Source organism: Haliaeetus leucocephalus, unplaced genomic scaffold, assembly GCF_000737465.1.
Source record: "Haliaeetus leucocephalus isolate CR32 unplaced genomic scaffold, Haliaeetus_leucocephalus-4.0 Scaffold953, whole genome shotgun sequence".
NCBI lineage: Eukaryota > Metazoa > Chordata > Aves > Accipitriformes > Accipitridae > Haliaeetus > Haliaeetus leucocephalus.
In genome coordinates this window covers 2,531,751-2,546,813 of record NW_010973389.1, presented here as the reverse complement: position 1 = coordinate 2,546,813, position 15,063 = coordinate 2,531,751, and the positions used below count along the sequence as shown (strand labels likewise).

The 15,063-nt window shown below is 42.6% G+C and overlaps 1 protein-coding gene across 1 annotated transcript in view; it reads left to right on the top strand.

Annotated features, from left to right (window-relative positions):
- Window positions 1-15,063, top strand: part of TSNARE1 (t-SNARE domain containing 1) — a 306,679-nt gene that overhangs the window by 48,953 nt on the left and 242,663 nt on the right. The window contains exons 2-3 of the mRNA XM_010584213.1: window positions 7,275-7,352; window positions 13,665-13,734. Of these exons, the coding sequence (XP_010582515.1) occupies window positions 7,275-7,352; window positions 13,665-13,734 (148 nt within the window). The remainder of the gene's footprint in view (window positions 1-7,274; window positions 7,353-13,664; window positions 13,735-15,063) is intronic.

Genomic DNA, 15,063 nt, shown 5'->3' with positions numbered 1-15,063 from the left:
GTGGAAAAGCTAAAATAAAGACAGGAATTTAGCATTTTGCTCCAGAGCAAATCTTTTACTTTTGGGCCAGCAGCCAGAAATCAATCTTTTTCTCTCCCTTGAGTTCATTTCCTAGTGCCAGACGCACATGGCTCTCGTTGTGGATCATAGTCTTCAATAAAGAGTTACCCTCTTGGATAACATAGGTCAATTATATGAAAACTCTTCAAGGGGGGAACTCAAGCCTTGCAACGGCTCTCCTGGTCCTGGGGAAGAAACAAGGTGCTTGATGGGTGAGACTTATCCAGTCAGCTGGGTTGTGAAGGGGTTAAGCCACAGGGCTGAGTGCAGTTATACTTAATCCTTGCTGCTAGAGGTAAACTGGGGATTTGGGGTGGATGGTTTGAAATCATAGTGAGCAGTTTGCTCCCTACCTGCATGTACTCCTTGTAGGAGTTTCATGGTACAAAAGAGGAGTTTGGATTCCAAGTAACTTCCTTCTGGAAATTTATTCAGGAAAGGATGATATAACTTCAGTTAAAGCTTTCAAAGGAGCAAAGATGCAGGTGCAGGAAATCTGTCACTGTCTTTTACCGTACACAGACATAGCTCTTGGTGGTGCATTGGGGATAAATGCATTACAATTCTGAGGTGTTGAGCTGCTTTGCTACAGCCACATTAAGTATTTTAAGTAGAAAGATTGAATGCTTGTCCTGTTTTTCCTCTTTTCCCTTTTTATTAGAGTTACTGTAATTATTGCCTGCTTTTTTCTGCAACTTTTGAGTTATTTTGGGTTTGCTACAAAATTGAGTTCAGGGAGGCAATTGACTTCACCTGGCTGCAGAAAAGCCATTAGGAGCTTCAAATTAGTGTGAAATAATTAATAGGCAAGGAAGATTAACATGGGGAACACAGGCAGTTTTCATTAACATTAAGCAAAAGGATGTTCCTGTAGGTACCTTTACTATGCGTGTTGTCCTGGAACTCTAGCTATTCCCTTTGGATATTAATTATATCCAGATCACTAGAGATAAGACCCTGTACGCCTGCTCAGGCTTCTCATTTGGCTTGTCTTGAAGAGGAACCAAAAGACATTTTAGCTTGCCAGCTTGCTCAGATTTCTCCTTCTCCTGCCACAACTGCTGTCGGTGGCGGTTGGAGCTAACGACTATCACAGCACCTGAGAGCCCCAGGGATGCCCATGTGCATCAGCAGCATTTTCTCCCTCCTGAGCAGGATGGGGGGAAGCAGACCACGAGCTCTCATGTTATATTTTGCTCCAAGCACTGATATCGCATCCTTCCACTGGCCAGTCCTCATCCCAGGTGTCTCCAGTAGACAGAGGTGTGATGCATTAGAGATTATAATTGCACTGAAATGTGGAAAGCAATGCACTCTGAGTCTCTGCTGGAATAGTGGTTACGAAAATCATGTGTAAGGCTTGTATGGATTTTTAGGGTTCTCAACCACTCTCTACGACTACTTGAAAGGAGGTTGTAACAAGGTAAGTGTTGGTCTCTTCTCCCAAGTAGCAAGTGATAGGACAAGAGGAAATGGCCTCAAGTTGTGCCAGGGGAAGTTTAGATTGGATATTAGGAAAAAATTCTTCACTGAAAGGGTTATCAAGCATTGGAACAGGCTGCCCAGGGAAGTGGTTGAGTCACCATCCCTGGAGGTATTTAAAAGATGTGTAGACGTGCTTAGGGACATGGTTGAGTGGTGGATTTAGCAGTGTTAGATTTATGTTTGGACTTGATCTTAAAGGTCTTTTCCAACCCAAATGATTCTATGGTTCTATAATTCAGGGTTTGTTTGTTTGTTTGTTTGTTTTGCATTGGCCCAAAGTGCTAGGGGTAGCACAGAGGTCGAGATACCACCTCTGCATAGTAGGTAGGTGTAACATGGTGTTGCATGTCTGGATTTAAACGTGGTGTGGTCTCACTGATTTTTGCCTAGAGGAAGCAATTTCTGGGATAAACTATCCCCGGAACAGCTCCTAAGTTTGTCTTGGCAATACAGAGCTGGGCAGCCAACTAACAATAAAACATGGTTTGTTCCTTTGCTCTCTTTTATTTACTGGTAGACATATTCCATTCAAGTTTTATTTTGAGGCAGTTTGCTGGGATGACAAGATGGGAAGGGTTAACAGCACAGAGAAGGCAGCAAAGCTTGGCTGTGATGATGTCCCCTCCTCCTCCTCCCTCTCCATCCTTTCTCAGTGCACTGTCACCATCATCGAACAAGGAATATCGCTTACTGCACACATGCAGTTATCTTATGATGAGACACCATTTTCAGCAGTGATGGTTGCAACTATTTTTCATGTGAAGGAAAGAGATTTTTAGTGCAATAAATAAAATAAGCACATGAACAACAACAACAGAAAACAAAACCCAAAGAAAAGCCAATACATGCGCTTCAAGGACTGCAGCAAGGTAGATTATGAGGCAGTGGCTCTTTCTCAATGTATTGGGTTTACGTGTCAAGGTTTTGGTAGTGGAGGGAGCTGCAGGGGTATTTTCTGTGAGAAGGTGCCAGAAGCTGCCTCCATGCAACCAAGAGAGAGGAGTGAGAACATGTGAGAGAAACAACCCTGCGGACCCCCAGGTCAGTGCAGAAGGAGGGGAGGAGATGCTCCAGGTGCCGGAGCAGAGATTCCCCTGCAGCCCGTGGGAAAGACCATGGTGAGGCAGGCTGTCCCCCTGCAGCCCAGGGAGGTCCACGGGGGAGCAGATCTCCACCTGCAGCGCAGGGAGGACCCCACGCCGGAGCAGGGGGATGCCCGAAGGAGGCTGTGACCCTGTGGGAAGCCCACACTGGAGTAGGCTCCTGGCAGGACCTGCGGATCTGTGGAGAGAGGAGCCCATGCTGGAGTGGTCGATTCCTGAAGGACTGCAGCCCACGGAAAAGAGATGTGGAAGGGACCCACACTGAAGCAGTTCATGAAGAATTGCAGCCCATGGGAAGGACCCACCTTGGAGAAGTTCATGGAGGACTGTCTCCCAAGGGAGGGACCCCACAGTGGAGCAGGGGAAGAGTGTGAGGTGGAAGGAACGGCAGAGACAGTGTGTGAACTGACCACAACCTCTATTCCCTGTTCCTCTGTGCTGCTCAGGGGGAGGATGTGTGGAAAATTGAGAGTGAAGTTGAGTCCAGGAAGAAGGGATGGGTGGAGGAAGGTGTTTTAAGATTTGGTTTTATTTCTCATTATCCTACTCTGACTTGATTGGCAGTGAATTAAACCAATTTTCCCCAAGTTGAGTCTGTTTTGCCTGTGATGGTAACTGGTGAGTGATCTCTCCCTGTCCTTATCTCGACCCACGAGCCTTTCGTCATATTTTCTCTCCCCTGTCCAGCTGAGGAGGGGAATGACAGAGCGGCTTGGTGGGCACCTGGTGTCCAGCCAAGATTAACCTGCCACACTCAAGCTGTTTCTTAAGTTCACATTCACAGCTGAGGTCTCCCATTGCAGTTGACCAGAGCATGTGTGAACACACCTTGCTTTGGTAGAGCATGTACTTAAAAGCTCATGCTTTCCATTTGTTGTACCTACCTGGGCATCTGTGTAGCTTTTCAGGTAAAAGAATTCAGTAAGAAAATACCAGAAATGCCAGTATTAACTGCTGCTGCTTTAGCAATTGCAATAAATATAACAGGGCATCATTGTTTGCTAGGTGGGGAGAAGGTTGAGCTGATATCAGAAGAAGTTGGGTTGTCCTGTCTTCTGCCAAGGGGATTCTGCTGGAAAGCAAATGAGGAAAATAACTGGAAACTGTAAAAATGTTTTTGGCAATATCCAGTTACGGAAGCATAGGAGAAACAATTTGCACATAGGATTCTGTAACATATGCACCGCAAACTCTTCACAGCTTTCAGGACCCACAGTGTAAGTAAAAGCCACATTTTCCCAGTTGTGGCCCTGAATTCTGTGTTAGTGTTGGGGCATACGAAGTATTTACTGGGTATCGGCAACTTCATACTCCTTCTTGGGGAATCGTAATATTTTAGCACTCACTTTATGTGGTCAAAGACATTTAATTTTTTATTAGACACAAATATACTTCACATTCACTTTCTTTCACAGCCTTGGTATGTCTTCATTTAGCTTGGCAGTACAGATGCATTTTTGCTTTGCTTTCTGCTGCTGTTTTTAAATTGTTTTGCTTGTCTGCTTGAACTGCTGAATCCTCCATGAATAGTTACAACATCTCTGCTTGATGTGTGGAAGCTTGAAATTGGAGCTGTTAAAACAACCTCCTTGTTACTACTTTCTTTTATTTTCTAAAACAAAAACAAAATAAAACCAGAACTGGCAACATGCTGTAACATGAAATAAAAGTCCAGGGGCAGGAAACTGCAAGCCAGATTCAATGCAGTTTTCCAAGATAAGCCATTCTCCAAGCATTGCATTTTCAAAGTAATTGTTTGGAAAGTCTGACCAAAGGTTGCATCTGCCTTTGTTTTTTCATTTAATTTGCACTTGTTTGAGGTGTGGGGATGATATGGTGAGCTCTGTTAGATATTTATGGATTGAGACTTCAGGCCTTTGAGGGCAAGTTCATCATCTCACAGTCCTCTTGCATTTGGCTAAAATAAATATACTGAGGCTTAAAATGTTAACTATTTCCATGTCTTCAGAGTATAATCCTCACACATTGTCCTGTTGCGTTTTGCCTCTTTTCCATTAGGGAAATGTGGTACAAGGTGAGCAAATTGGTCTTCCCTTGGCCACCCAGGGGAGGTTGGATAAATCCCGCCCTCCCAAATTAGCACCTGAATTTCTGGGTAGTTTTTAACTATGGACCGACTCTGGACACACGGTGTTGCTTGGTGTTTGTTTCTTATGGTGTTGCAGGGACTCCAAAACGCAGGTGTGCGCAGTCTATGTGAGGAAATTGGTGCTTCTCCTGCCTTTTGCAACATTTGGGATATTTCATCTTCACTTTTGGAATGGTTTTGGCATTTTAAATGACTCCCCAGAGGTACCCCCTGGATGCTGTGAATCTGCAGGAGTGTCCCCATGTGGGAACACATTGAAATCTGCAGTCCATATTATTTGGGGGGGTTAATGCAATGCTGTTTCTAGCTGAGTGCTTATAATTGAGGACTTGAAGGAGTTTCCAACCCTTGGTTTGGTTGCATCATGGTTCATCTGGGGCTTCATTCAGCAAAGTACCTAAGTGCATTTGGATCAGGATCACTGGGCCAGGCTAAAATTCTGTTGAGGCAAATTCAGTGTTTCTAATGAAAGAATGGAAATAAATAGGTCGATAAACCCTTCTCTCCCCCACAGAACCCCCCACCCATCCAAATACCTCTATCAAAAAAATGAGTGGACCAGTCTTCTCAGCACATGCAATTGGAAATTTAGCCAAGCTGAAGCCATATCCTGACCACCCATTGTCACTTATTACTAAACCGGAACATGTTGGAACACTGAAAAACCTCCTGAAACTGGGGTCAGCGCAATCTGTAAAGATCTGAAAATCTTATCCTGTGCTGCTCTTTTGTCAGTGATTTAATGAAAGCTGGATCTTGTTAGTAACAAGTGAAATTCCTGCGGGACAAGTAAGCCCAGGCTAATTTCTGGTGTTATATAGCCTAGCTTTATATATAGTTATATATAAAGCAAAGGAAAGAAGTGTCTGGGACAGCTGATTTAGGAGGAACTGCAGGAAGAGAAGAGTGGGAAAATCTCTAGCAATGAGCCCCTGTGCATTTGGATTAAACACCATTTAATGCCCTGGATTTGTGTCAACCTGACAGACTGATCCAAGACTTTATTTACGGCTGGTACAGGGCTGAACCGTCTCACGTGAGTGCTGCATGGGTGAGATGTGTGAGAAGCAGTGGAAAATCCCCAGATTGTGCTTTTTGGATGTGGAGCTTTTCCTCAAGCACCGTGAGATGCATCCTCAGGACTAACCTGAGCAGTGCATCAAGCTGGCTTCTCGTTTTGTTCAATATTCATGGTTTTCGCCTTGCTCCATCACTGACCTTCTGCTCTGCCAAATGCAGGTTGGGTGCACGGTGTTTTAACAGCTTAGTGAAATCTGATTAATGGGTGCAAAATATGTCACAGTTACAGTCTGCTGATTTGAAAATACGAATCGTAGCTCCTGTTTGTGTTCCTGTAATGCTTCGGGTCAGAGGAGCGGCTTGCTGATAGCTGTGGCTGTTTGAATGCACTGTAGTGTGTCAGATGGACAAGCCCTGCGGTGCTTTTGGACTTGACCAAAGTTTCAGGTAGAGCAGCTTCTGGGAAACCTACAAAAGCTGACCCAGGTGGGAGGCAGAATGGGGCTAAACCATGGGAAAATCTGCTGTAAAGCTGTTGCCATAAAGCTGGTGCCAAAGACATAAGTGTTTTGCTGGTGACTATTACCAATCAAAACCCAAATGCCTCTTTAAAGCTTATTTAAGTGATGTATCCTTTCTCTGTAATATAGGCCAGTCCAACCTCACATCGCTCCCTCTCTGGGGATAATGAAGCTGTGGAGGAGCTCAGGATAGTTTCAGGGGGTTTAAAGTTGGGAAATGAAGCTAACAAAAAAAGTCCCTAACCCCAAACATTCAAACCCTCACTTCAGGGTTCTCCTTGTAGGGCAGATTTGGGTGACTTTGCCAAATTGGGACCTTGGGAATGAAGCTGAAAGAAATCACCTGGGCAGCAGCAATAGCAATTTATGGCACTGACTCATTGACCCTTGCCATTGGGCTATCAGGAAGAAATAGGGAGAAGGGGAGCCTCTCTTGGGGGCTGGAAAATGAATGTGTGGAGGACCCATCGGGGCTTCCATCTTCTTCCTGCCCCAAAAGCTTTGAGCCTACGGAGCAGTTGCACTCTCCTCACTGCTTCCTCCACTTTTCTGAAGGCAAGACCTGCTCGGATGCCCTCCTGCTCTGGAAAGCGATAGTTAACCATGGTCTTGTGTCTGCTGTTTCTTGTTCGTTCGTGACTCTAATATTCCCACTTAAATGAGCAGAAATCATTTACGATCATCAATTGCTAATAATTCCTACAAATGCTGTCTCAATTCACATGGGCTGTATCTGCCGTGTTGCAGCAGCATCTTACTGTCCTGATGGTGCTGGAGTGGGTATTTGCATGTCCAGTGTAAGTTGCGTGATCAGACACTGTGGAATGCTACATCAAACCACCTACTTGGGCTCAATTTCTGCAGCGAGGAAGAACCTTGCATCCCCCTTCAAAGGATCAGCTGGGAGGTGAGCCCCTTTCCAAGTGATTTGTGGTCTCCAGTATTAATATATCTTCTCCCTTTTTGTCTTCACAGCCACCCAGATTGATCCCAGTGAACTACAGGAACTTTTTCAGGAGACTTCAGCCAACGTCTTCCGAATTAACTCCAACGGTGCGTATAATGAAAGGTTTCCTAGTCAATTGTGTGCTGTCCTGCTGATGACTCGTGTGTGTACACAGTGTATGGCAGCTCCTGTTGTCAGAGAGCAAATATTAACGCAGTTTTTCTGCTGCTGCATCTCACAAGCACCAGCACACGTCCAATACACAGTTCTTTATAAGATGTAAAAATATTCCACCATATGTTCCATTAAACAGGCACAGATATATTCCAATACTTGCTGAGACCACATCCTTTTCTATTTTTAATTGTGTCATCTGTTACAATGGGGAGTTAGAGCGCAGAAAGGTGGAACAAGCCAGACTAGTTTTCTAATGTGTTGCAGCAGTACTGTGTTCAAAGCCTGTCATGTAAGCTTGCAAAACATCTATCTCCCTTATAAAAACACCAACACCAAAACTCTTCTGTTATTTTTCACTCTGTGGATTGAGCAGGGATGCTATTCCTGCTCATGTCTCCCCAGACCCTAGAGATGCAGAGTGCTTCCCTCCTTTACAGACACGCTTTGGCTCATCAGTTTTGTTGGGCTGGGCTGGAGGGATGTATTTTGCAGATAGATATAAACTAACGTTGCTGAATGGTAGTTAATGTCATGGTATCCCAGTTCTAAAATACACTAGTGTCAGACAAGGATCTAAAACTATCGGGTGCTGATTTTATGGTGGACCTTGAAATTGCTTCTGAATCACCTGGACAGCTTCTCTGTCTGGTCTGTTCTGTGTCTATGGGGATTAGGTGACAGAGAGGGCTGGATTAGATGTGAAGAAAGGACCTTAGTGCCTCCTTATTTCTCTAATTATTCCCCTACATATCTCAGGGGTAAGGCCCCAGTCCTTGTAGCAAGGAATCCTTGCTAGAACTTCGCTTACAGATGGGTGTATAATCGTATTATAACTCAAAAAAATACCTGTATTAGCATGAATCTTGGTTGCTCCAGCACTAATAGTTTTACCTTGACAACAGTAGTGATGAATGGTAGTAGGATGTCTGCTACCAAACCAAGGGCTCAGTCTGAAGTTTTCCAACCTGCTCACAAGTCTGTGTGTGCTATTAATACCCAAACTAGCCAGGTTAGGGTTGACTTGATATGTCTCTGTGCTGTATTCACAACTCCGGCTGTAGTGGAGTCTGTCCTGAGAAACCTTTAAGATGAGTGGTGCATCTTTTTTGAAATGCCCCAATCCAATTTCTCTTTTTATTCTGTGTTAGAATTGCATTAATCCATTCAATTAGGTTTTGAGCAATTTCTGGTGGTCTTTGTTTCTCCTCTGGAGATGGTGTAGAGTGTGTGATGGTGTGCTTGCTGTTAAGAGTTGCCTGTACTGAGGGCTCTGAGAAGCAGGTAATGACAGTGCCTGTACTGAAAACTACTTTGCAAAATTGGAGAGAGTACAAAGAAGAGCTATGACAACTGTTTGAAGTCTGAAAATCAGACTTTAAAATGCATGCTATCCGAACTTCTGTCTGAGACATCTAAGAGGACTTGATCATGGTGTGTAAGTACCTCTCTGGGAAGAAAGACATCAAATAGATAGCATAGGGCTCATTAATCTAACATTCTTGCACATAACGAGATCAGGAGATAGGAGCCAAAGCTAGACAAATTCAATCTTTCTGTATGAGGATAACTAGCCATTAGAACTGCTTATTGAGGGGACGTGATGGATTTGGCATTGCTTCGAACCTTTAAATCAAGATTCGAATGTCTTTTTATAAGATATACTTTAGTCCAGCTACAGTCTACGGTCTTGATGTAGGAGTGATGGGACAAAATTTTATGGTAGGAAATCAGATTGGATAATCAGAATTGCTCTCTCTGGCCTTTAAAATCTATGAATCTATGAATTTATAATGCTTTTTAAAGTGCTTTTAGGTTGAAGAAATGCCCATAAGATACTCTACTGTTGTTGCTCTGTTCACCAGCCATATTGTTTTTTGTCTGCTAAAGTCAGTTTCATTCAGTTTGTGTGTGGTTTCTTCGCAGCTTTTCCCCCAAAAGTGAATACAGCTTTTCAGGAAAGGGATGCTGAATGTACTGCTAAGGTTTGGCAGAGCTAATCCACATTAGGTAAAGAACTGTGTAGGGTTATAAAATGGGAAAAGATGCCCATGATCCTTTCTGCCCTGTACAGCTGTACCATATGGTCTCTTGAGGAAACTCAGCAAGCTCTGCCTCCGAGCGTGTAGCAAAAGTCAGTGCTGCTGTTTGTGTACGACCACGCAAGCAGCTGAGCAAGGAACGAGCAGCTGCATTGCAGATGCTCACCAGATGACGGTTTGCACTCCGCTTGTGCTGAGCATGGTGTGTTGAACGTCCTATAGGGTTGCATAAATCCAATCACAGCTCCTCTTTTCCTTCTTTTCCTGCCTTACCCCAGACTCTTTAGGGTTTTCCAGGTTCCCATTGTGTCTGGAGACCAAACCGTGCACCTGTAATGCTCTTCTCCCTCTTGGGATGCTAAAGATGTCACGAGCTCCCCATGCTATTCTCATGTTTAGATTCTCAAAATGCCAGGTTGCGGGCAGTCTTGGCTATGTTTTTTCTGTCTTTGGGGAATGACTGTTTTTAATGAAACAAGAAGTCGCCTTTTTACTGGGATTTTAAAGTAGTGTTGATTTTTATTGAGTAACGCTACAGAAGTAATCAACACTGCATGTTTTGTCCCTCTTTGCACTCCTTAGTCTTTCTGCAGAACTCTGAGCCTTTGGGATGATTTAAATTCTTCTTGGGCAGTTCAGGACTTGCCTCCTGACCAAGGGGGATCTTTACAATTCTGAGCTGATCTTGGCTGATCTCACATATAAATGCCTCCTGCTCCCTTTTTCTGCTATGAAAATGGAAATCTTCCTCATGTGTTGAATAAAAATCTTAGCCAGGACAGTTGGTTCTGTTTATGTGCTATTGAATCACTGTCCTGCCAGGTCGTGAGCTTACAAACTTTTTTTTAGCCCATCTCTAACTGAAGTGTCCAGGGGCAGAAGGAGTTTTTCTCCTATTCTTTGCATCTGCTTTCTTTCTCTAACTCTTTGGTGGCTGTCCCTGTTGAGCATAGGGAAGGTTGTCTGATAGTGCTTTGACTTATGCAAGTTTTATGGGGTTCTTTGTTCAGTTGATTTTTCCTTTCCGGGGGAAAAAAAACACAAAAAGAAGCTCAAATACTGGCTGAATTTGTCTTATTGATGGCTTTTTTCTACTTACTTTTATTAACGTTTTGCATTTCTTTCAGTGTACAGCTTTTAGATGCCTCTCAGTAAATGCCTTATAAATAAGTAAAATAAATAACACTCGTAAAAGGGGTTGGTTTGGTGCATCTTGTCTAGAGGGCTGATCAGTGGAGGATATACTGGAGGACTCAGACCTGTTCTGGCCAGATGGAGAACCTGAGTGCTCTAATGGGTCTCTTCCCTCTCTAATTCCTGTAACTTGCTCATTAATGACTCCCCGTGACAGGTTGGTGCCATGCGCAGTCCCATTACCTTGATCTGAGAGGCTGAGCAAAGGATTTTTCAGCATCCCCCAGGTGTGATAAAGTCTCTATTGCCATCTCAGGATGGTTTCTTATCCCCCGTTGATTTTAAGGATTGCAACGGCATAGAGAACTGGTGCCAAACTCTCGGTTTATGTAAATCGGTGCAGCTCCAACAGCAGTGATCTCTTCTGAATGTGCCTCATCCTAGAGGACTAGCGTATGCCTTTTAAAAACTAAGTGTACACGGCTTTTAAAGATATCTGTTTTAACACTGGCTTCACAGCATCTCTCCAGCACAGGTTGACACCTTGCTCCTTTGGTAGAGTTATTGCTCGCGTGGCCAGAACTGGTAAATTGAGAGGGATTTTCCACATCCAGCACAGGAACTACATAGATTTTGATAGAGCAGTTCTTGGTCAAAGCAAGTTAGATTTACCCCAAAATAGCTCAGTCTCCCTGAGATCCAGGAGACTCAAGTTGGAGTCTCAGTCCTGCTATTTCCCAGGTAAGAGGCATATCAAATGCCAAACTTCGGCTATTCCAGAGTCCATATCTTGTCCTTTTGGGACAACTAACCTTTATGTAAGTGTGTAAATATTATGCTCAAATTAGAATTATAGATAAAATTTTAGGATGGGGACTTAAACTTGAGTAATTTTCTTACCTGACTGACAAGTGCTTTCCTCCTCTTTTGCATTCCTGTCTCAGATTCTTTTGCCTGTATGTGTATTTTCCAAAATATTTAACAAATGTGAAAGGTCTTGGGTTTGCCTCAGTGTAAAATGACATGTGCGAAGCCTTGAACAGTTTTTTGCAATAGGAAAGCTGCTTCCTACTCCAGTCTTCTCCAAAGGAGGCAGTAGCAAAGGTCTGAACTGTTTTTGAAGAGAACTGCCTGCATATCAGATCTGTCTTCCATCAACCTCCTCTTCATTTGTAGGAAGATACTAGCAGAATAGCTTTCGCTTTGAATTGTCCTGATTTGGCAGTTCAGGTTAGAAAGGTGCCTGGATGCTGTAGCTGCTGTTTTCCTTTCTGGACTTACACACATGTCATTAACACGTTCTTAGAAATTCAGTGTCCTCACAAGTGCTTTTTCTACCTTGACTTGCTGTCCGTTCTCCAAGGACCACTCTCTGCATTGTTCTGAAGGGTTGATGGGCCCAGAAGTATTTTTAGATGATGCCAAATTTTGTCTTTGAAACAGACAGTATATAGATTGCATGGGAGATTGATTTGTTAGCATTGTGGAGGAGGGAAGAGAGGGAATTATAATGTCTGTGAGATCTCTGCAGGATCAATGCTGTTCTAGAGAAGCAAATGGTTATTAGTGAAAACTTTCAATTTATTCTTTAAAACATTATGCATCCAGCAAAGGATAATAATTATTAGCTCAGTTATAGACAATTCCTTGAGGCTTTATCTTACTGAATTGCCAAACTCTACACCAAAATCTGTTTTTGAGATCTAGCAAGTGGGGTGAAAATACATGGTGGTATTCAAGCTTGTTTTGAATACTCATGTTGTCCAGGTACATTAGTTACTTTTTATGCTGTTTAGTGACTCTTGCTGTCAACCCAGAGAAGCCCAAAAGAGAAGAGGGGATTTTGTCTGTTAGTAGAAAAATAATTAAGTGACTTTTTCAAAGTTACAAGCCAAGTCCAAGTCTGTAGAGTCATTAAAAGAGTGGATTTCTTCAATTTCTATGGAAATAGTTGAGCCATGTTTCTAATCTGTTCTTTTTTCCTTCCTTAAATATTGAAGCGTGACTGATAACGGGTTATGAGTTTTTACAACTGGAAGCATCCTGAGAAAATCCCACATGTAAATATCAAGAATGTAATTTATTTAGCATCTTTCATTGTGGAAGATCTTGAAGTGCTTTGCAAACTTGATACACTAAGTCCAAAAGTAGTGACCTGCTGTTAATTTGAGGGTGAATTTGAGACAGTGAACATTCAAGGGCGTAAAAAGGCAACAGTACTCCTAGATTTCTGCTACTTTTTTATATACACACACACACGCACATATATTTCTTAAATCTGAAGTCACTGCGTATTGCAAAACAAACCATGTTTCCAGCTTCCAGCTGCTTTTAGGGTAGAGTATGCTCCTCTCCTGATGAAAAAGCCCAAGAAACTCTCTGGCTCAAACACAGGAGATGGTTACAGCGAAGCACTCAATTTTATCTGAGCCAAACGTAGAAAAGATTTTGAGTGTTAAAGTCTTGAACAATGTGATAGAAGATACCAGAATGGACAACAGTGCTCTGTCTCTTATTCAGAGCAATGAATAGTTACTATGCAATTTCTTGCGTCTTCATTGAGGGCACGTTTCCAGCTGGAGATGCTCCGTGCACAGTTCTGCGGGGCCTCAAGGCATGGACCTCCTGAGGAGGATAAGCAGTGGTTTCCCACTCCCAAGAGTGCTGCCCCGATCTCCTGGCAGAAAGCACAACTGCCTCCAGCCCTGGGAATTTCATGCAGTTGCTGTAATATGAAGAGTTAGAAAGTTTGGGGCTGGAAGAGTCAGAGATCTGTGCAAGGTCCATGGGATGGAGGTTTTCTTGCTGTTATAAGGAGTCATACCTTGTCATGTCATGGCGCGATATGTGGATTCACCATGTATGCATCCAAGGGACCCAATTTATCCATTTTGGGGTAATGGCTCTTGCTAGATGTTGTCCCCTTTGTCTCGTGAGTTAATTGTCCAAACAATACTTCATTGTATTGTTTAAAAAATAAAAGATAAACAAATGAATGACAGTCCAACTTTTTTTTCTCTGAAAAAAAGTGTACTGCTGCTTTATCTTTTCTTTCTCTGCTGTTGACAGTGACCTCTCTGGAAAGAAGCCTTCGATCTCTGGGGACCTCAAATGATACTCAAGAACTGCAGGATGGACTGTGAGTTTGTTTTGAATTGCTGCAGATCTCTCTTTGTCCTAGACTTTTCATTTTATTCCTCATCTATCCTCACCCTTTCTTCTGTCCTTTTTTATATCTGGACACTTTTTTGTCAGGTTTACTTTGTTTTTTTCCTTTCTGTCGGTGATTAATGATGGTAGGACGTGTATTGATCGTATAAAGCTTTGCTTGTGCTGGTTTCAGGTGGCGGAGAATGGTAGGCAGATAACAGAAAATGATAGCCCACAGTGAAAGACGGTTTTCTGTGCTTGTGTATGTGTTGTTATTTTTTGTTGTTCATTGTTTTTTGTTGTTGGGGTTTTTTTATTTATTTTTAATGTGAAGCCAGAGTAGGATGCTTGTGTAGCTTTCTCTTTTTTTTTTCTCCCCCCTGCCTCGCACTTTGCCAAAGACCATGAACCCAAGAGAAGAAAAATTGAGAAGGAGCAAGAAGATATTTTATAGGCGGAAAAGTGTGTTGCGGTGTTGAAACCTGCATCACACAGCACAACACTGAGAAAATGAAACTTTAGTTTCACTTGCAATAGATACAGTTCATTAAACTCTCTCTTCTAGATATGTGTATACACAAACACGCACAGTTAGTTTTCATTGTACGCATGCTAATTAGAGAATTAAAATGGCTTTTCCAAATGTAGCACAATTTATTAAAGCTGCTTCCCTTAATGCAGCTTGCATGCAAAAATCAAGTACTTAGGATGTGGCTCTGATCTCGTGTATATGACTGCAATTCCTGCTGAGATTCGGCTATGAACAAAGGGGGGAATTTGGTTTCTGTTTCTTTATATTGGCTTTATACACTGTAATTTGCCTAATGGACTTGACTGACCTTCTCAATGCAATATAAACTCTCAGACAGTTTTGCAGTGTCTCCTTCTCTCTCCAATCCATTGCTTTCACCAGTACATCAGATCTGCCCTAATTCACATATACTCTGTTTTGCAAACTTGAGGATTAAAAATAGTAATAGTAATAATAGTCAGAAGATTTGGAACTAAATTTAGGAGATTGGAGAGGATGTAAGAGTAAAAAGTCAGTCTGTGGTGATAGATGTAATCAGGAAAGATGTTTACATATACAGAATTCTTTGTAGCATAAACCACCTTAGTAACTGCTGGAGGTCCTTAACCGAGGAAAGCCTTTCGATCATACAGAGCAGCTATTGTGCTTGCACACCTAAAATATTCTTTTTTTTATTTAAGAATCAATTCCTTGACTCTTCAGAGCATTTCAAAAACATGCCTAGATAATTTTCTTCTTTCCTGAGCAGTTACGTAAATAGATGCATAATGCACTAATTGCAATAAT